This window comes from Trichechus manatus, unplaced genomic scaffold (genome assembly GCF_000243295.1).
Source record: "Trichechus manatus latirostris isolate Lorelei unplaced genomic scaffold, TriManLat1.0 scaffold00061, whole genome shotgun sequence".
Taxonomy (NCBI): domain Eukaryota; kingdom Metazoa; phylum Chordata; class Mammalia; order Sirenia; family Trichechidae; genus Trichechus; species Trichechus manatus.
In genome coordinates this window covers 2122571-2144727 of record NW_004443997.1, presented here as the reverse complement: position 1 = coordinate 2144727, position 22157 = coordinate 2122571, and the positions used below count along the sequence as shown (strand labels likewise).

Genomic DNA, 22157 nt, shown 5'->3' with positions numbered 1-22157 from the left:
AAAAAAAAGGTTGAGAAGTTAGAGGGTTGATATGTTGTGGGGTTGTTAACCAATGTCATAAAACAACGTGTACTTCTGTTTCATGAGAAACTATTTGTTCTGTAAGCCTTCACCTGAAGTACAATAATAAAAAAAAAAAAAATTTTTTTAGCCTACATTAGCAGTAAAAAGTATGAGAAAGAAGAGGTTTTGCCCATCTTCAAGCTAGCATTTTAGAGAGCAATTCAGTACTCAGTGGAGGCCAGTATGAGGCTGGCAGGAATTAACACTTGTGGTTGTCAAGGGGAAGATGAATTAGCAAGGGAAAGCCAGGGCCCTCTGTACCATTAGCCCACCTCACCTGAAGAGGCTCCTAAAGCTCTTCCTACTCCAACCTATATAGCTTTAAGAAGCCACTGCTGAGTTCAAACCAAGCAAACAATTCAGCAGCCTCCCAGCTGCCAGACTTCTCTAATGCTAGCCTAAGAATTCCTAGTTAATGAAATTAAAAAAGAAGGTACCACACGCCCATGATACTTACTATTTAAATTCTTTGATAAGATTTTTATGAATCTTCATGCAGAAATCCTCCACCGTGGTCCTGGAGTCAGGCAGCACGACCGGGGATGTGTAGTCTGGTAACTGGCCTTTGGGTTTGGTGTAACTGGAACAGAGGGAATAGAGGTTGCCTTCTGCTTGAACGTTTCATGTGCTGAATGCAAACCCACCTTCCATCACCCCAGAGAAGATCAGGTCAGAATAACCTCCAACCTGAGAAAGAGAATGCCCCTCAATATGGCCTAGCAGACGATAGGAATTAATTTGTTTTGAATTCCAAGAGACAGATTTTGTTAATGAGCTCTAGAAGGTATTATTTTAGGATAGTCTGGTTCAATTCCTACAGCAATATTCCCCTATCCACTGAGACTTACATCCTCACTAGCTTCAGATAGTCCCAGATCTTTTCCAATAGGTCATCAAAATTCCAGCGGTGGTGGGCAGAGATGGGTACACAGTGAGGTACCTTATAGATGATATCCAATTCCTCAATGGAGATCTGATCAATTTTATTTAACACATAGATACAGGGGATATAAACTCTACAAGAAAAGAAGACAAATAGGACATTAGCCTCGAGCTGCTCACAAGACTATCAATCTGATTATCATCACCTCTTCAAACAGGACCTAATCATATAAGGCAGATCCGTACAAAAAAGGCTTTCTACCAAAATGAGGTGTAAAGTCCAAAAGGTGAACTACAGGTTGAGAAGTAATAAAACTTAGGTTCTAGTACCAGCCATGCAGCTAATTCCTGAGAGACATCATGCTGCAGTGGAAAGAGACAAGCTCCGGAGTCACAGAGAATGATTCTAATCCCAACTCTGTCACTTTCTAGATACATGTCCCAGGAAATCACTTAATCTCTCTCAGAGGCACTTTCCTACAAAGTAGTTTTAAGAATTTTAAGAATGTAAGTACAATTTCTAATATTTTATGATAATTTTTTTCAGACAAAAAAAAATTTTTTTTAAACATAGCATTTAGCAATGTCTGTGACATTCCTAGTGTTCAATCAATATGGCTGCTATGGTTCCTAATAATCAGGCAAGTGACAAATTCTGAAGCTTCAGTTGCCTCACATGTAAAATGCCTAACTCAAAGTGTTGGCTTTTGTTTTGTTTTCAAATGAACAAATAAATTTATCCAACAAACAGGAAAAAATGCACAGGAAAGCAACTAGAAAATACTATAACAAAATGCCAGGAATAATTCTGACAGTGGTTGAAATCATAAAAGTTTTAATAATAGTAATGTTTCATGGAACAGACACTCAGCTACTTCCCCATAGATTGGTGAGAACAGACCAAGCCTGGCCACCTCTCAGTTCTGGGTAAGGCAGCCTAGTTTCTCAGATGGATTACTTCTGTGAGCACAGTGTGAAAATTTACTCTCTTTAACCACCACACCACATAGACCTTAGGGGACAGCCTGGTTCACAGCAAGTAACTGAAATGAGAAACTTGATCATCATCAAATTTCAGTGAAAGGAAGAACGTAAGAAATCAAGACCAGCACCTCATTTTACAGCTAAAGAAACCAAATCCTCACTATTATTTGAGATATTAGCATAACTATGGTTAAAATCGATGTCCAATCAATGATTCAATGTTATTTCCATTACAAAGCTACAAACTAAAACTCAGGTACCAGGCTGATAAGTACCTGTTACCTTCCACCACGTCAATGAGATCATCAGCTGTGGCATCGCTACGCAGAGTCACATCAGCATTATGAATTTTGTATTCAGCCAGAATGCTCTTCACAGTTTCAGCATCCAACTCACTCTGAGGGCACTGAATGGGCCGAGAAGACAATGAATGGTCAGAGAGCAAAAGATCTCCCAAGAGTACATACTCATATTATCTGGATAATCCTTGCTAATGTGCAAACTCATTTCTGAAGATTACTACCCTGGAGAATGAGTGCCTTTTAGCATGCAATGCTTAAAAACTAAAAAGCTTTCTAATCTCAAAAGAAGGAATCTTGGATGCTAAAATTTCAAATGTAATAGGACACTGAGAAAGATCTATTGGGCAGGATAACTTAAATGTATGCCAGCCAAATCATCTGGCCCTCCAGAATGTTAAATTTAATGTGGAAAATTCTCAGTTCTAAATTATAAGACCTAGAAGCAGCATTTGACAGATCTGATCACTCCCTACTATCGGAAACACTTTCTTTACTCAATTTCCAGGATTCCAAACTCTTCCAGTTTTCCTTCCAGTCCTACTTGATCAGAGAAATCTTATTTGCTGGTTTTTCCCATCTCCCAACCTCTAATCCCACAACTCATCTGTCAGTTTGTCATATGATGCCAGCTTGCATATGCTGCTGTGATGCTGGAAGCTATGCCTCCAGTATTTCAAATACCAGCAGGGACGCCCATGGTGGACAGGTTCAGCTGAGCTTTCAAACTAAGACAGACTAGGAAGAAGAACCTGGCAACCTACTTCTAAAATAACTGGTCAGTGAAAACCTTATGAATAGCAGCAGAACACTGTCTGCTACAGTGCCAGAAGATGAGCCCCTCAGGTTGGAAGGCATTCAAAAGATGACTGGGGAAATGCTGCCTCTCCTCAAAGTAGAGTCGACCTTAATGACGTGGAGTAAAGCCTTCCAGACCTTCATTTGCTGATGTGGTACAACTCAAAATCAGAAGCAGCAGCTGCAAACATCCATTAATAATAGGAACATGGAATGTATAAAGTATGAATCTAGGAAAATTGGAAATTGCCAAAAATGAAATGGAACACTTGCAGATCAAGAGCCTTGGCATTAGTGAGCCAAAATGGACTGGTATTAGCCATTCTGAATTAGACAATCATACAGTCTACTATGCCGAGAATGACAAACTGAAGAGGAACAATACTACATTCATTGTCAAAAAGAACATTTCAAGATCGATCCTGAACTATAATACTGTCAGCAATAGGATAACATCCAAATGCCGACAAGGAAAAAACGAGGCTCCAGGAATTGACCAATTGAGATGTTTCAACAAACGGATGCAGCACTGAAGTGCTCACTCGTCTATGCCAAACAATCTGGAAGACAGCTACCTGGCCAACTGACTGAAAAAGATCCGTATCTGTGCCTATTCCAAAGAAAGGTGATCCAACTGCAACGCAAGTAAAGTTTTGATCATCCAAAAGCAACTGCATCAGTACATCGACAGGGAACTGCCAGAAGTTCAAGCCGGATTCAGAAAAGGACATGGAACCAGGGATATCACTGCTGATGTCAGATGGATCCTGGCTGAAAGCAGAGAATATCAGAAAGATGTTTAACTGTGTTTTACTGACTATACAAAGGCATTCCACTGTGTGGATCATAACAAATAATGGATAACATTGCGAAGAATGGGAATTCCAGAACACTTAATTGTGCTCATGAGGAACCTGTACATAGAGCAAGAGGCAGTCGTTTAAACAGAACAAGGGGATACTTTATGGTTTAAAGTCAGGAAACATGTGCATCAGGGTTGTATCCTTTCACCATACCTATTCAATCTGTATGCTGAGCAAATAATCCATGAAGTTGGACTACATGAAGAACAGGGCATCAGGACTGGAGGAAGACTCATTAATGACCTGTGATATGCAGGTAACACAACCTTGACTTGCTGAATATGAAGAGGACTTGAAGGACTTGCTGATGAAGATCAAAGACCACAGCCTTCAGTATGGATTACACCTCAACATAAAGAAAACAAAAATCCTCACAACTGGACCAATAAGCAACATCATGATAAACGGAGAAAAGACTGAAGTTGTCAAGGATTTCATTTTACTCAGATCCACAATCAACACTCACAGAAGCAGCAGTCAGGAAATCAAAAGACGCATTGCTCTCCATCTTTAAAGCACTAAGAAGCAACGATATCATCTTGAAGACTAAAGTGAGCCTGCCCCAAGCCATGGTGTTTTCAATCACCTCGTTTGCATGTGAAAGCTGGACAATTAATAAAGAAGACTGAAGAAGAATTGATGCTTTTGAATTGTGGTGATGGCGAAAAATACTGAGTATACCATGGACTGCCAAAAGAACGAACAAATCTGTCTTGGAAGAAGTGTGACCAGAACGCTCCTTGGAAGTAAGGATGGGGAGACTACGTCTCACATACTTTGGACACGTTGTCAGGAGGGATCAATTCCCAGAGAAGGACATTATGCTTGGTAAAGTAGCGGGTCATCGAAAAAGAGGAAGACCCTCAATGAGATGGACTGACACAGTGGCTGCAACAATGGGCTTAAGCATAACAATTGTCAGGATGGCGCAGGACCAGGTAGTGTTTTGTTCTGTTGTAAACAGGGTTGCTACAAGTCAGAATGGACTCGATGGCACCTGACAAGAAGGAAGACCAGTTAATACGACTATTATTCAAATTTATGCACTGACGACTAGAGCAAAAAGTTTCTTCCATTAGCTTTAGCTACTATATGTTCAAGAGCAAGTTTCAGAGTTTCTTCTGACATCCATTTTGGTCTTTTCTTTCTTTCCTGTCTTTTTAGCGACCTTTTGCTTTCTTCATGAATGATGTCCTTAATGTCATCCCACATCTCATCTAGTCTTCGGTCATTAGTGTTCAGTGCGTCAAATCTATTCTTGAGACGGTCTCCAAATTCAGGTGGGAAATACTCAAGGTTGTATTTTGGCTTTTGTGGACTTAGTTTTGATTTTCTTCAGCTTAAGCTTGAACTTGCATATTGATGGTTTGTTTGAAATTTTGTAAAACTTTCAGAGACAGACAGTGGCGATGGTATCATAACATGATAAATGTAACTGTCACTGAATCGCATACTTAAAAATGGTTAAAGTAGCAAACTTTGTTATGTATTTCACCACAATAAAAAAACCAAACAAAACTAAGTTAAATCATTTTTACTCTGTGGATCAGAACTCAAGGTAAAAGCATATATAGCCCTATACGATCTCTTCATCTCTTAACACTCTCTACTTGCTCACTCTGCTGTTCCTCAAACATACAAAGATATGCTCTACCTCAGTGCCTTCACACTCGGATATTCCCTCTACATAAAATGCTTTCCCCCAAGATATCCACTTGGTTCACACCTTCATGAAATCTTCCCTGACCACCCTACATAAAATTGCAATCCCCATGCCAACACTCCTTTCCTACCCCCTACTTTATTTTTGTCCTTAGATTTATCATCTTCTAATATACTATATTTTACTCATTAACTTTGTTTGCTCCCTGTTATGGACTGAAATGTGTCCTCCAAAAAATGTATATGAACTTGGTTAGGCCATAATTACCAGTACTGTGTGATTGTCCACCATTTTGTCATCTGATGAGATTTTCCTGTGTTGTAAATCCTACCGCTATGATGTCAACGGAGCCCTGGTGGCGCAATGGTTAAGAACTTGGCTGCTAACCAAAAGGTCCATAGGTTGAATCCACCAGCCACTCCTTGGAAACCCTATGAGGCAGTTCTACTCTGTCCTACAGGTTACTGTGAGTCTGAATTGACTCAAAGGCAACGGGTTTATGATGTTAATGAGGCAGGATTAGAGGCAGTTATGTTTATGAGGCAGGACTCAATCTACAAGATTAGGTTGTGTCGAGTCAATCTCTCTTGAGATATAAAAGAGAGAAGCCAGTATAGACAGGGGGGACCTCATACCATCAAGAAACAAGAGGTGGGAGAGAGCATGTCCTTTGGACCTGGGGTCCCTGCACTGAGAAACTCCTAGACCAGAGGAAGACTGATGACAAGGAACATCTACCAGAGCTGACAGAGACAGAATGCATTCCTCTGGAGTTGGCATACTGAATTTGAACTTCTAGCCTCCTAGACGGTGACAGAATAAACTTCTATTTGATAAAGCCATCCACTGGCGGTATTTCTGTTATAGCAGCACTAGGTAACTAAGATACTCCCCATTACATCCCCAGAGCTTGCCCAAAGCAGGTGCTCTATAAATTCGCACTAAATGAATGAAAACATCACACTGACAACCATCCACTTTAGGCAAGTATAAGGTGATCCATATTCCGCCATCACCCCAAAAGGATAACCCAAAAGACGAAATGAAGTTACAAAGGTAACTCTGAAACTGACTCCTGTCCTTTTCTTGATGCCTTGTCAGTCTTTGCAAGGTCACTGTGCTAGCTCAATTACTGCAGCAAGAAGCCGTTAATTTCTAATCCCCACCCCAGTCCCTTTACCGTGGCCGTGAGATTAATGCCTCCCTTGTCCTTCTTCTTAAAGCCAATGTTGGGGGATTTGCTGTTCAAGCGAATGCCAAAGCCTTCCAGCTCGTTTTCAATTATCTTCTTATGTCCCAAGGGTTTCAGGACATCCAGAACAATCAGGATCAAGTTACAGGTTCGAGCCACTGAAGAATTGGGGGAAAAAATTTATACTCAAGCAAAGGTCAAAAAAGCCTTAACTAACCCAAATACTCAAACAGCCTGAAAGGTTTTTTCCCTACATTAAAGAGACAAAGGATTTTTTTGGTAAATACATGCACACATGAAGTCCTTAAGCTTACAAAAATATTTATTCTGGAAGTCAATTCACAGTGTATGCCTTGAGGGCATTACAGACTTGCTGTAGAACTGGCACACCTTCTAGATACACTAGTAGAAAAGCTAATCAGAATAAAAATACTAACCAAACAATTGCCTCTATCTCCAAAATAGTGTATAAAGACTTAAAGCAGAAAGAAATAAGATTATCTGGTTAGCATATTTTTATCAACTTGAGATATAATTTAAAATAATAACATTGTATCCATTTTAAGCATATAGTTTGATACAAATGTATACACCAGTGTAATCATCACAGCAATCAAAATGCAGAATCTTTCAGTCATCTCCAAAAGGTCCCTTGTGCCCCTTTGCAGTCAGTCATTCCCTCCACTCCCAGCCAACCACTGATCTGCCTCCTGTCACCAAAGACTAGTTTGCAATTTTAAGAATTTCATATAAGTGCAATCATACAATATGTAGTCTTTTGTCTCTTTTAACTTAGCATAATGTTTTCGAGGTTCATCCATGTTGTATATGTATCAGTAATTCATTCCTTTCATTACTGAGTAGTACTCCATTTTATGCATATACAATTTGTTTATCAATTCACCTGCTGATGGGCATTTGGATTGTTTACAATTTCAGATAATTATGGCTAATGCTAGTAGAACATTCGTGTATAAGTCTTTCTGTTGGCATATATTTTCATTTCTCCTAAGGAAATACAAAGAAGGGGAATTTCTGGGTTATATGGTAGACATAGGTTATAAGAAACTATTAAACTGTTTTCCAAAGTGTTTATATGATTTTACACTCCCATCAGCAGTGTACAACAATTTCAACTGCTCCTCGTCCTCACCAATCTTTGGTATTATCATTCTTTTTTTTAACTTTAGCCATTCTAATGGGTGTGCAATGGTATCTCATTGTAGTTTTAATTTGCATTTCCTTGATGACTAATGATGTTAAACATCTTTTCACGTGCTTACTGGCCATTCATATACCTTCTTTTGAGTTTACTCCTTTGCCCATTTTTTTTTTTTCCACTGGGTTGTCTTATTCCTGAAATACTAAAGTTCTTTATATATCCCAGATAAAGTCCTTTGTCAGATATACATATTGCAAATATTTTCTCTCCATATGGGACTTGCTTTTTCATTTTAACTGTGTCTTCTGAAAAGCGAAAATTTTTAATTCTGATAAAATGCAATTTATCAATTGTTTCTTTCATGGTTAGTGATTTTAGTGCCCCGTCTAAGAAATCTTTGCCTCTCCCAAGGTAGCAAAGATTTTCCATCTGGTTTGGATTTAATTAGACTCTACAGAACAACAGTTAATCAAAGATTCTGGGAGTTTTTTCATAGTTGTTTTAACATCTATTTCTTTCTGACCAAAAAAGTAAACATGTTTGTAAAAATTCAAACAAAAATAAAAAAAAATTAGGGTTACTATATAATTTATCACCCAAATAAGGAAATTTTGAGAACGAAAAGGGACACTGTTAGTATTACCCTGGAACAATAGGCAAAAATCAGAATAAAAAAGTTCATTGTGAAAGGCTTCTTGCGACAGCCAAAGTGGAGTTGAGAATATCTATTCTAGTGCTCTCTGTGTTGTACTGTTCCTTTGCATATTTACAGAAAACTACAAGGCCACAAAGGAGTCCTAGTGGTACAATGGTTAAGCACTCAGCTGCTAACTGAAAGGTTGGCATTCGAACTCACCAGCCGCTCCGCAGAAGAAAAGACCTGGCCATCTGCTCCCATTAAGATTACAACCTAGGTGAGTGGCATCTGGGGTCTTAAAAGCTAGCAAGTGGCCATCTAAGATACATCAATTGGTCCCAACCCACCTGAAGCAAAGTAGAATGAAGAACACCAAAAACACAAGGAAAACATCAGCCCAAGAGACAGACAGGGCCACACAAGCCAGAGAATCCATCAGCCTGAGACCAGAAGAACTAGATGGTGCCCGGCTACCAACAAAGATCACCCTGACAGGGAACATTACAAAGAGTCTCTGACAGAGCAGGAGAAAAGTAGGGTGTAGAACTCAAATTCACATAAAAAGACCAGACTTAATGGTCTGACTGAGGCTGGAGGGACCCTGAAAGACATGGCCCTCAGACTCTCCATTAGACCAGAAATGAAACCACTCCTGAAGCCAACTCTTCAGACAAAGATTAGACTGGACTATGGTACATAAAATGATACTCATGAAGACAGTGCTTCTTAGCTCAAGTAGATACATGAGACTAAATGAGCAGCTCCTGTCCAGAGGCGAAATGAGAAGGCAAAAAGGGACAGGAGCTGGTTGAATGGACACGGGAAATCCCGGGTGGAAAGGAGGAGTGCACTTGTCATGTTATAGGGAGAGCAGCTAGGGTCAAGTAGCAACATGTGTATAAATTTTTGTATGAGAAACTGACTTGACTGTAAACTTTCACTGAAAGCACTATTAAAAAAAAAAAAAGAAAAAAAAGAGTGGCTTGATTTCAGATATATTTCACAGGTAAAGCCAATAGGATATGTTAATGTACTGGATGTGGAAAATAAGAGAAAAAGGTGTCTGACCTAAAAGATTTGAAAGATATAATTGTCCTTCACTGAGATAGGAAAAACTAAAGGAAGAGCAAGTTGGGGATGGCAGATCAAGAGTTCAGTTTTAGACATGCTAAATCTGAGGTATTTATTGGACATCCGGAAACTCTGATGGCGTTGTGGTTAAATGCTATGGCTGCTAACCAAAAGGTCAGCAGTTCGAATCCACCAGGCGCTCCTTGGAAACTCGATAGGGCAGTTCTACTCTGTCCTATAGGGTCTCTATGAGTTGGAATCAACTCGATGGAAACAGGTTTGGTTTTTTTGGTTTATTGGACATCCACATGGAGATGCATTGGCAGTTAGCCTTAAGTTCACAAGAGACGGTAAGGTGCTGATACATGTCTCACAATCATTAGAATGTATATCTAGGCATTTAAGGCCATGGAACTAGATGCTATAACCCTCAGAGTGAGTGCAGACAGAGAAGAAAAGAACCCCCAAGACTAGGTCCTGGGCAATCAAAGTTTAGAATCTTGAAGATGGGGCAGATCAAGCAAAAGAGACCAGAAAGGAGCAGTGATGTCCCAGAAAAGAAGTAAAGAAAATTATTTCAAGGAGAGAGTGATCAACTGTGTCACTTTCTCAAGATAGATGTGGATAATGAACTGACAACTAGGTTTGACAAGGGGGAAGTCACAGGTGTCCTTGATACAGCAGGTAAGAGTCTAAGATACTGCATCCAAGAAGCAAGAACAAGATGCTCTAAAATGAACAAAGAACAGGAGCAAAGTCTTAGAGAATAAAAATAGTATCATGGCAGAATTTTTTTTAAAATAGCAGGATTAGAAGATAAAGTTAAGAAAGTCTCACAAAGAACAAAATTAAAAAAAAAAAAAAGACAAAAGGAACACAATTAAAAAAAAAAATTATAAACCCAATTCAGAAGTCCAGGATCCTATCAATAGGCATTCCATAAAGAAAGAATTGAGAAAACAGAAAGGAAATTATCAAAGAAAACAAGGAAATTTCCCATAAATGAAAGACATGAGTTTCATATTGAAAGGGTCCACCAAATATCCAGCAAAATTTATGGGGGAGCGGGGTACAGGGGACCAAATCAACCAAGATAATCTTTAAACCTTACACCAAACAGATTCCCTGAAGTCTTCTTAAAATCAAATAATAGTCTAGCTTAACTAGTAAAGAATGTCTGCCTTGGGCATTATGCTCTTTCAAGATCTATCCATATGGGATCAACTGACAACAGCAACTCAATAGATAGGAACCTTAAGGGACCCTGAGTTCATGTCAATGGGGAAGGAACAACTCAAAAAAGGGGGTGCAAGAGAATGGCTGCACAACTTGAAGAATGTAATCAATGTCACTGAACTGTACATGTAGAAACTGTTGAACTGGTGTATGTTTTGCTGTGTATATTCTCAACAACAAAATAAATAAAAATTTTTTTAAAAAAATTATGAAATAGCAATATAAGCATAATATTTAGAAATATGAAAGTAACAGAAGGAACAGCTAAAAAGTTGAAAGGAGTTGTCCACAGGGAATGAGAGCAAGGATGAGAGGAAGTGGTATAGCAGACTGTTATTAATTTATGATTTCCCTTTTATAACACTTCACTTGTGAAAAAGAAAATAAGCAAAGGTATTGGTGGGAGTCAGAAGACCTGAGTTCTATTTCTGAACCTGCCACTAAAGGTGGGAACTGACCAAAGCACTTCACTTCTCCTGTCCTTATGTTTCACCTCAGATCGGGGCCCACAGTATTACTCTGTGAGATCCCTTTAAGTTCTGACAGTCTACTCCAGTGAGAAGTGGTAAAACTGTGCCCTTCACTGTGGTATGATTTCCAAGCCTAAAGTCCCTTGTGTAAAGGAACAATACCAGGTAAAGGGATAACTTCCTGGCATGATAGTCTTGGACAACTCACCTGCAATGACTTGACGGCCTCTACCTTTGCCATCCTTGGCACCCTCAATGATACCTGGGAGATCCAAAAGCTGCAAGATTAAGGACAGGGGAAGGAGAAGAAAGGAAAAATCGGTTGTAAATCTGAACAGATCAAATAAAATGCTTTCTCCTCAAGTATCCAAAATTTAGGAGATTCAAACCCAACCTTCCTTGTAAATGAGCATTTGAGTATTACCTTTACTCAGCATCTTTTTAATGTATTTTACCTGTTTAAAATGCCTAACAGCCCTGTGTGATAAGAATATTAGCTGAGGTTCAGAGGTTAAGTGACTTGACTGAAGTCACAGTCCTCGTAAGTTAATGACAGAGCTAAGATTATATCCCGTTTTATTTGGTTTCATTGTATTTTATTTTTTTGGTCAAATGCATTTTTCTACATTAACCTGTTTCAGTTGTCCCCTACTTTCTAGAAGGTTGAGCCTCCATACAAATTCCTTACTGCACATAATAGATAGGTCACTAGTACATACTGAGACCTTTGCAAGTGTCCCAATTCACAAATATTTCTACAGCTGTTCTTGACCAGGAGAGCACATGAGAATTGCCTAGGAAACCTTTTAAAAAGCAGGTATCTGAGCCCCACAACTGCAAATTCTGATTTGGAAGGGCCAAAATAAGGCTTATATATTGAGCTGTACTTCAAAAGGTTCCAGTGGTAACTCTGATGTGTATCCCCAATTGAGAATGACTGTTCAATTGCCCAGGATATGGACTAAAGTAAAACTTCACAGAAGTTACTGTGATGACAACATCAAAGTCAACCTCACAGCACATGCTGGGGTGGTGAAAATGTTTTGCAACTAGACTGAGGTGATGGTTGCACAACACAGTGAACGTACCAAATGCCACTAATTGTTCACTTTAAAATGGTTAATTTTATGTTATGTCAATTTCGCCTCAATAAAAATGAATAAAAGAACTCAGAAGGTGCTAGACAGTTCAACTTCTCCATTCAAGTCCCTACTCAAGAGTTCTTCCCTTTTCCTCAGTACATAATAAACAGCATCACTCCCATGACGCAAACTGAGCTACCTTTACTCTTTCAAGGAGTCACTGGGTGGTGCAAACAGTTAAGAGCTCAACTGCTATACCACAGGTCAGAGGTTTGAGTCCACCCAGAGGTATCTTGGAAGAAAGGCCTAGAAATCACTTCTAAAAACAATCAGCCATTGAAAACTATATGGAGCACAGTTCTACTCTGACACACATGGGGTCAACATGAGTCAGAATTGATTCAAGGGCATCGGGTTTTTTTTAATTTTTTTACTCTTTCGAAAAAGAAGATAATTTATGTTGACTACACCTTCTTTGATCTGAAAACTTTACATACAGTGGTTTAAAAGGCTACGTAAGAAGTAATAAGCACAACCAGCACCCAGAACTTGATTTTTAAACACCATTCTCCAATAAAAGGAACCAAGGCTCCTTGAGGAGTGATTTACTGCAAGGCTAGGGCAGGAAAAATATAACATCAGCCTGGAATATCTTGTGGTGTCAGAAAATAAGGAAGTGCTCACAAAAAGACAGGGGCTTATGTAAAGAATACAGGAGCCACAGAACACTAAAGCAGTTCCTAAGGACCAAAGCTGGAACAATCTGAGTAATAAAGTAATGGTAGTAATGGATTATGACCTACAGAAAATAAATATTCTTGAGTCCATACTGATACAAGTTGTTGAATAAATAAATAAGTCGGGAAGAAACGACAGCTCTTCCTTTTAACAGAATTCCAATTAATAAATGTAGTAGGAAAGAAAGAGAATCACTATTAGGCAAGAATCAGAGTAAATAATTGTTGCAGAGGAGATCCACAAATGGATGCTAAAATGAGTTGGGAAAATAACTTTACAGTGAAGAAGGCTTGCAGATACAACCTTAACCAACTTAATATAAAAAAAAAAAGATATATCAACATCATGAACCCCATATGATGCACTGAGAAGGACATATCCCTTCTGTGGTATTCTTTCCAAAAATGTCTAACACCTCAGTCTAATCATGAAAAAACATCTCACAACCCAGATTGAGGGACATTCTACAAAATAACTGATCAATATTCTTAAAAAGTGTCAAGGTCATGAAAGACAAGACTGGGGAACTCTTACAGGTGGCAAGAGACTAAGAGGAAATAAATGAATATAGTATGGGATGATCCTAGATAGAATCTTAGAACAGAAAAAGGGCATTGGTGAAAATTGGTAAAAATGTGAATAAGGTCTGCTGTTTAGTGACTATTACTGCACCAACGTTAATTTCCTATCCCTGATAATTATTCCGTGGTTATGTAAGATGTTAACATTAGGGGAAGCAGGATGAGTGACATAAGAGAATTCTTTGTACTATTTTTGCCATTTTTCTGTAAGTCTAAAATTAGTTCCAAAGAAAGTTAGTATAAAATGAGGTGGGGCTACATAGGGGAATTAAAAGTTTATTATCATGAATCTCAAAATAATTATGCTGAATGCCAGCCCCTTCAAAAAAAGAATATATTTATATAGTTTTATTTATATAAAACTCTTAAAACATAAACTATAGTGACAAAGGCAAATCAATAATTGCTTGGTGATGGAGAGGAAGAGAGGAAGAAAAGGGAAGCGGCATGCGGAAATTTTTAGTGCTGATGTATATGTTCACAAACTTGACTGTGGTGAAGATTTCACTGGTGTATATATATGTCAAAACTTAACAAACTGTACACTTTAAATATGTGCACTTTACTGTATGTGAATTATACCTCAATAAAGATGTTTTTAAAAAAAAAGTTCATCATCAGTTGTTCCTAGAAATTAAGTCTAGTGTCTGTTTCTTCAGCCCTCCCAATGATTCTACAAGCTCTCTCTTATAAAATCTTTCTGCTAACAAATAAAAAGTATACCACCAGCAAAAGGCTTTATTGCACATTATGTCTAACTGATGCTGTCAAAAACCCAAAAGGAAAATCCATCTGGATAATCTATAATTTCCAAACCTCGAGTATGGCTTTAACATTAAATAAAAGAAAGAATATTATAACTGAGGGGAAAGGAGCAAGGGCATACAGCAGTTGAACACAGTGGAAATTTACTGAGGCCCCCACAAAAGTAAAAACAATTTTAAATTTAGCTTTCCTTGAGAGGGAAATATTTTAAAAGTTAAGTTGAATTATTTAAACGTGGCAACTATACTGCATTCAATAAAAATAGTCAATACTTTATATATCTGAATCTTATGTTACAACCAACTAGGACATAAGAAAAAAAATGTTTCTTTAAATCACAAATTGTAGGATTTTAAGAAATGGACGTTAAACTACTTCAAACTCAAATGCTTTTACAGGCTAAAGCAGGTAACTTAAGTGTGCAAATCAATCCTGTACAGGGCCAAAGGAGTTCTGGGACTCCCAAAACATAAGCACCAACCCTGCCTGTTACGGATTGAATTGTATCCCCCACACAATAGGTGTTGTAAGCCTAACCTCTATGCCTGTGGTTATAATCCCATGTGGGAATGGGTTAAATTTTTATGTTATTAAGACAGGATTTGTACAGGGTGTATCTTGAGTCAAACTCTTTTGAGATACAAGACATTAAAACAAGCAGAGATGGGGGAAGAGAGATACCAAGCCACCTGAAGATCACCCAGGAGCAGAAGCTCAGAAAAGACAAGGACCTTCCTCCAGAGCCAACAGAAAGAGAAAGGCTTCCCCTAGAGCCAGTACCCTGAATTTGTACTTCTAGCCTCCTAAACTGTGAGAAAATAAATTTCTATTTGTTAAAGTCACCCACTCGTGGTATTTCTGTTATAGCAAACCAAACCCACTGCCATCAAGTTGATTCCAACTCTTAGCAACCCTATAGGACAGAATAGAACTGCCCCATAGGGTTTCCAAAGCTGTAAATCTTTACGGAAGCAGACTGCCACATCTTTCTCCTGTGAGCGGCTGGTGGGTTTGAACAGACAACCTTTTGGTTAGCAGCCGAGCACTTTAACCACTGCGTCACCAGGGCTCCTTTTTTTGCTATAACAGCACTAGATACTAAGACACTGCCTAAGAGTATTCAAATTCAAATTTTTCAAAACACTGCAACCAGTCTGCAGGCCAGTCTTTGCCTATGTGATACGTAAGTCCTCTTTACGACCCTCCTGGTAAATGGTGGTTCAGTCACTACTTGAACACCTCTAGACACAGGAATTCATTACCTCCAGAGGTACCATTCCATTTTTAGGCACTGGTGCTTCAGTGGTAGAATTCTCACCTTCCGTGAAGGAGACCAATTCCCAGCCAGTGCACCTCATGAACAGCCATTACCTAGTCTTGCATGTTGCTATGATGCTGAACAGGTTTCAGCTTCCAGACTTAGAAGGACGAGCAAAAAAGACCTGGCAATCTACTTCCAAAAATCAGCCAGTGAAAACCCTCTGGATCACAACAGTTCCATCCACAACCAATTATGGGGGTGATCCAGGCCCAGGGAACATTTCATTCCACGGGGTTGCCTTGACCTGACAGCTGCTAACAACACTGTTACAAAGACCTTCCTTACACTAAGCAGAAATCCCCCTCCTTATAATGCTTATTAATTGGTTCTAATTCTGTACATTTACACATACAAATAAAAGATGCAGCCTTTCTTAAAATATCTGCGGGCAGTCATCTTAAGCTTGTTAAGTACATTCACTAGTATGTAGTTAACGTGGTTTCTCAAGAAAGTCACAAGGGAAGAAAAAAGAGAAGCAGAGGGGGCAGGTGGGAAATAGAAAAGGAAAAAAAACCCTCAAAGGTCAGGAGAGACAGAAAAGAATGGAGATTTTGTGGGAAAGAGAAAGAAAGAGACCAGCTCTTAATTCTTACATACTCAGAAACCCCAAGAGGGATGTCAGTAGCATGCCATCAGGAAAGATGTTATTCTCTGAGCTGCCAAAGCTGTGACTCTGAAAATCAGCTGGAATCGAACTGTGATCCAGCTATGCCCAAGCTTCCTAATTCCTGTTATATCACATTTTGTGATGGGGTTCCAGAAAGCGGCATGTCTGAATAGTCTCTGTATGAGTACTAACCAATAGGAAAAAACGCCACTTACGATACCACCAGGACAGTGGATCCTTCTTTCAGATTCTATAATAAAAGAACCATGAATGAACCTCACAACTCGGCAAGGGGAAAAACAAAAGCCTAAATCCATGATTCCCAAATTGTGTCTCAAGGAATTCTGGAGCACCACAATGAACTTACATGGGTGTCGCGGGATATTTCTAAATTTTCAAAAGAACCACAGAGATACTTGCTCCAGGCTCCAAGTAGCTTACAATTTAAACATTAGATTCTATTACATTGCTTTCAATTATAGTACATCCAAATCATGGCAAAACTCAGTTTTTCAGTGGTTGCTATGGTAAAAACAAAGTACCATATAAAATTCAATGTGGAAAAAGAAATGAGCCCAAAAGAACTAGATGGTGCCCAGCTTCCACCACCAACCTCTCTGACAGGGATCATAACAGAAGGTCCTGGACAGAGCAGGAGAAAAATGTAGAACAAAATTCAAATTCACAAAAAACAGACTTACTGGTCTGACAGAGACTGAAGCAACCCCCAAGACTAAGGCCCTCGGACACCCTGCTAACTCAGAACTGAAACCACTCCCGAAGTCCACCTTTCAGCCACGGATTAGACAGGCCTATAAAACAAAAAATTGCACGCATGAGGAACATGCTTCTTAATTAAGTATACGACACGAAATGGGCAACTCCTGCCCAAAAGCAAGACAAGAAGGCAGGAAGGGACAGGAACTGGACACACGGACACAGGGAACCTGGAGTGGAAAGGGGGAGCATGCTGTCACGTTGTGGGGATTGCAACCAATGTCACAACACAGTATGTTTATAAATTTTTGAATGAGAAGTTACCTTGCACTGTAACCTGTCACCTAAAGCACAATAAAATTGGTAAAAACAAACAAATGTGGCAGCGTCCAAACTGACTGTAAGGTTTGAAAGGTTATGCAGTAGCCAACGGGTACACATATGCCATGAGTCAACAATTGTTGCCACAAGAGCAACTTGTTTGGACCTATTAAATAGGCAAAACTATTAGGTTATTTCTTTTGGCCTAAGGATGCCATAAAAAGTTACTGAGACACTAAAGGTGTCATGGCATAATTACTGAGACATTAAACCTCTAGCCTAAATTCAAATGTCATGGAATTCAGATCCCTGCCTTCTTAGTTATGTAGCCAACAAGAAAATACATTCCATTATATTTTTATATACACCTTCTTTCATACCCAAAGAGACCCCTCATTTGGGAACCCTAAATCTATTATCTAAGAATTTCTCAGGAGAACAACTTCATTCGCCTTACAGACAAGAATCCCCTTCTAAAAAGTATCTGACCATGTTTACCTATTTTAAAAGTTTCTGATGGTTCCTAGCTACACGCAAGATAAAAACCAATTTCCTTAATAGGCGTAAGAAGCCCTTCATAAGCCCCAACCTAACTTGCCAGATTCAGCTCCCACTACGTCCTGTCCCACATCTAAGCTCAAACCACAGCAGGCTGTTCACCATTACTGCTGCCTGAAATGCTTTCTTCTTCCTTCTCGACCTGGTGAAATTCTTTTTTCTTTAACTGTACATTAGATGAAGGTTTACACAACTAGTTTCTCATTAAACAGTACACAAATCGTTTTATGACACTGGTTAACAACCCCACGACACATCCACTCTCTCTTCTCGACCTTGGGTTCCCTATTACCAGCTTTCCTGTCCCCTCCTGCCTTCTAGTCCTTGTCCCTGGGCAGCTGTGCGCCTTTAGTCTCGTTTTGTTTTATGGGCCTGTCTAATCTTTGGCTGAAGGGTGAACCTCCGGAGTGACTTCATTACTGAGCTAAAAGGGTATCCAGGGGCCATACTCTCAGGGTTTCTCCAGTCTCTATTAGGCCAGTAAGTCTGGTCATTTTTTGTGAGTTAGAATTTTGTTCTACATTTTTCTCCAGCTCTGTCCCGGACTCTCTATTGTGATCCCTGTCAGAGTAGACAGTGGTGGTAGCCGGGCACCATCTAGTTGTACTGCTGGACTCAGTCTGGTGGAGGCTGTGGTAGATGTGGTCCATTAGTCCTCTGGACTAATCTTTCCCTTGTATCTTCAGTTTTCTTCATGCTCCCTTGCTCCAGATGGGGTAAGAGCAGTGGAGTATCTTAGATGGCCACTCAAAGGCTTTTAAGACCCCAGAGCTACTCACCAAAGTAGAAGGTAGAACATTTTCTTTATAAACTATGTTATATCAATTGAGCTAGATGTTCCCTGAGACCATAGTCCCTAAAGCCCTCAGCCCAGTAATTCGGTCCCTCAGGGAATTTGGATGTGTCTATGAAGCTTCCATGACCTTGCCTTGTACAAGTTGTGCTGGCTTCCCCAGTATTGTGTACTGTCTTACCCTTCACTAAAGTTACCACTTATCTATTGTCTATTTAGTGTTTTCCCAGCCCCACCCCTCCCCTCCCTCTAACCATCAAAGATTGTTTCTTTTTGTGTGTGAACCTTTTCATGAGTTTTTACAGTAGTCTGACTTGGTGAAATTCTATTCAAAGTTCAAGGCCCACCTCCAACATTACTTTCTACATGAAGCCTTCTTTGACTACCTCACCAAACCTTCCTCATCCATCCCCTGGGGAAAGATTAGTCTTCTTTCTCTGTGTTTCCACAGGCAGTACACTGTATCACATTTACGTACTGTTTTATCTCTCATGGAAGCCCTGGTGACACAGTGGTTAAGAGCTACTATGGCTGCTAACCGAAAGGTCAGCAGCTTGAATCCACTCCTTGGAAACCCTGTGGGGCAGCTATGAGTTGGAATCAACTCGACTCTCATGATAGATAGGGTTTGGTAGATGGAAGATCAGGCCTGGTATACAGTGAGCTCCTAATAAATGCTTCTTAAATGAATGAAGGAATGGATTTCATCCCAACCCTGGCCTGCAGGCCTGACGCACCTGGATCTTGGCACCTTTGTATCTGATGACACCAGGCACAGTGGTCAGAGTGGTGAACTCATAGGCTGCGACCTCAGAATATACCCCCGCCAGATTACTGAGCAGTGTTGACTTCCCCACAGATGGAAACCCCACGAATCCAATTCGAGCATCACCTGTCTTGGCCACATCAAAACCTAAAACAATAAATATCAAAAAGAGGAAGAGTGTTATCTCTGGGAGCACTGAGGCTCATATGACTCCTTTCACATTTTGGCTGCCTATCCCTCTAGGCCCTATTTCTCAAACTTTTTATGGTTTACCTCTAAAGTAGAACTTAAGTACACAAAATTCTGCATGTAGCAATTTACAACATTCAATGCAGAGTCTGATATAAAAACTTTATTCCTTTTTCACTTAAATGGTTATATACCTTTCTAGTACCCCTAATACAAAGTATACAAATATTATACAATAATTGATCTAAAAAACAGGTTTCTTTTTGGTCTTACAAACTCTGGGGATTATATAATAGAGTGGTTTTCTCTTTTAGACAGTAGCCCAAACAAGTTCAGAGCTAAATTTGTGACCCTTCTCTAGAAATGTACAGACCTTAATTCCTTTTGGTTCTAACCTTATCTCTCTTGGCTTCAACTTATTCTTCCTACCTTCATTTTCTCTTTGCATCTATTTCCTTACTTTTTTTTTTTTAAATCCTGTTGCATGGTATATATCCACATACTTCTGTGAGCCAATTTAAGTCTATTTTGGATCAGTGCAGGATATAAATAAATAAAACTGTTGTTCACTTAGACAGTATTCACTTGCCTTTGAAACCAGCAGAAGAAAAAATTTTAAAAAATTCAAGAATTTGAACTTAGAAAATACCATCTACTTTGATTAAAGAAAATTTTTTTCAATTATTTTTTAAACTGCAGGCCTGTATTATTTTCACAGAAATTACACCCACCAAAAAAAAAAAAGTTGAAGAAAAACACAAACCTTCTCCTGGCCCACCACCACCACCTCCTTTTGGAGTGATGAGTTCTCTGCGAAGCTTAGCAAGACGAGCCTTAAGCAGCCCTAGGTGGTGTGCTGTGGCCTTGTTCTTCTGAGTTCGAGCCATCTGTAAGGGAGGAATCACAGCCATAAATCACAAGCAGCTTCCACAGGGCAAAAACAAGCTAGAATGAACTGCTCCACCAGCTATAAGAGAATGACATATATTTTTTCTAAATCAGGATACTCATTTTACTCCGACTTAAAACACAGTAGGAATTCATTCTCTCCATCACCCAGCTCATTCCCCTCATTACAGAGCAAACAACTGAGGCCCAAGGAGAAGAAACATGACCAAGGTTATTTCACAGGCTAAACTAAAACCCACCAGCTGTTCCTCTTCTACTGCTTGTACCTCAGATGCCCCATACAAGAGTCTCCCCTTTCATAGTGTAAAGAGCTCTGGGGCCCTCAGGCAACAGAATCATCCAAAAATCCAGGAAGAATCAACTGCTACCGCATAGATGTCTATTTACCTCCAGATCCTATTCCCGGGAGCAATACTGTGAGGAAGGTGTCAGAGGTAGGGGGCAAGGGATGAGGAAGAGAGATCCTGAAGCATGTGAGCTGGTCGGGACTGGAGTATGGAACAGAATTCACTGCTACTCAAAGAGGAATAAAAGACTTAGAAACAACGTCAGGACAGGAGACGAACACTTAAAGGGGGAACACGCGAAGGGCCCCAAGGTTCGCGGGAGCGGAACAAGGGCTCATTTGGAGACGGGGGCCCAGGCTTAGGGGAGTCAGGGAATCGGGGCCCAGGCTGACGGGAGTCGATGAACCGGGGCCCGGGAGAAGTGAGTCGCGGAACGCCAACCCGGGCTAAGGGAGTCAGGGAACGCCGTCCCGGGCTGAGGGGAGTCGCGGTATGGAGAACCCGGAATGAAGGAAGTCGGAGACAGGCCCGTCCTGACATGGCTGAAGAAAAAACAGGTAGGAACCAGGCCACCGAAAAAGGGATGCTTGGACAGGGAGTGAAGCGCCAGCTGCGCCTATTACCTCGGCTTCGATCTCCGCGATCTTGGCTAAGGTGCTGCTCATGGTGGCAAGTCCCGGTGGGAAGAAGCGGTAACTGCGACCACACTTACTGTCTCCACTCACACACACGCCAGCAGACTTACCACCGTCTCCAGACGCCACTGCAGCGCGCAGGCGCGGTACTTCCCAATTCTCTCGAGAGTCCAGCGCGAGGCTCGCCGCGAGACGCGGAGCGTGGGATGGTTTCCTCCCCCTCAGCCGACCCCGCCCCGTCGCGCGAGGCTGCACGCTGTCATAGAGCCCGCGGGAGCTGGGGCCAGAGAGGCCGCCCCTGGCCCGGCCTCTTCGAGCGTGCCGAGGGTCGCGCGCAACTCGGCCCCACCTCGCCAGACATGCGCCGAGCGTCTCGCTCCGCGTCGCATGCACTTCGCGGCTCCGTTCGGCTGTCGTCCGACCCTGGGCGTGGGTGAAAAGCGCAGCCACATTCTCTTGGACAGGGGTCCCCTATTCACAGCTGCAGAGACGCTCCAGGAGGCCTCCTCGTCCTCCTGGGTTAGGGTAGAGACCGATCTTCAGCGTGGTTCGCCCTCTTGGAAAAAGA

General features: G+C 40.6%; 1 protein-coding gene across 1 annotated transcript in view; it reads right to left on the bottom strand.

The window, feature by feature from the left end:
- DRG1 (developmentally regulated GTP binding protein 1) overlaps positions 1-21715 on the bottom strand; it is a 26925-nt gene extending 5210 nt beyond the window's left edge. Inside the window, exons 1-8 of the mRNA XM_004378967.3 lie at positions 21578-21715; positions 20522-20645; positions 19541-19716; positions 11529-11598; positions 6733-6902; positions 2205-2335; positions 912-1079; positions 521-643 (exon numbers count right to left, since the gene is read on the bottom strand). Coding sequence (XP_004379024.1) covers positions 521-643; positions 912-1079; positions 2205-2335; positions 6733-6902; positions 11529-11598; positions 19541-19716; positions 20522-20645; positions 21578-21619 — 1004 coding nt within the window. The 5' untranslated portion in view covers positions 21620-21715. The remainder of the gene's footprint in view (positions 1-520; positions 644-911; positions 1080-2204; positions 2336-6732; positions 6903-11528; positions 11599-19540; positions 19717-20521; positions 20646-21577) is intronic.
- Positions 21716-22157: the final 442 nt, after the last annotated feature.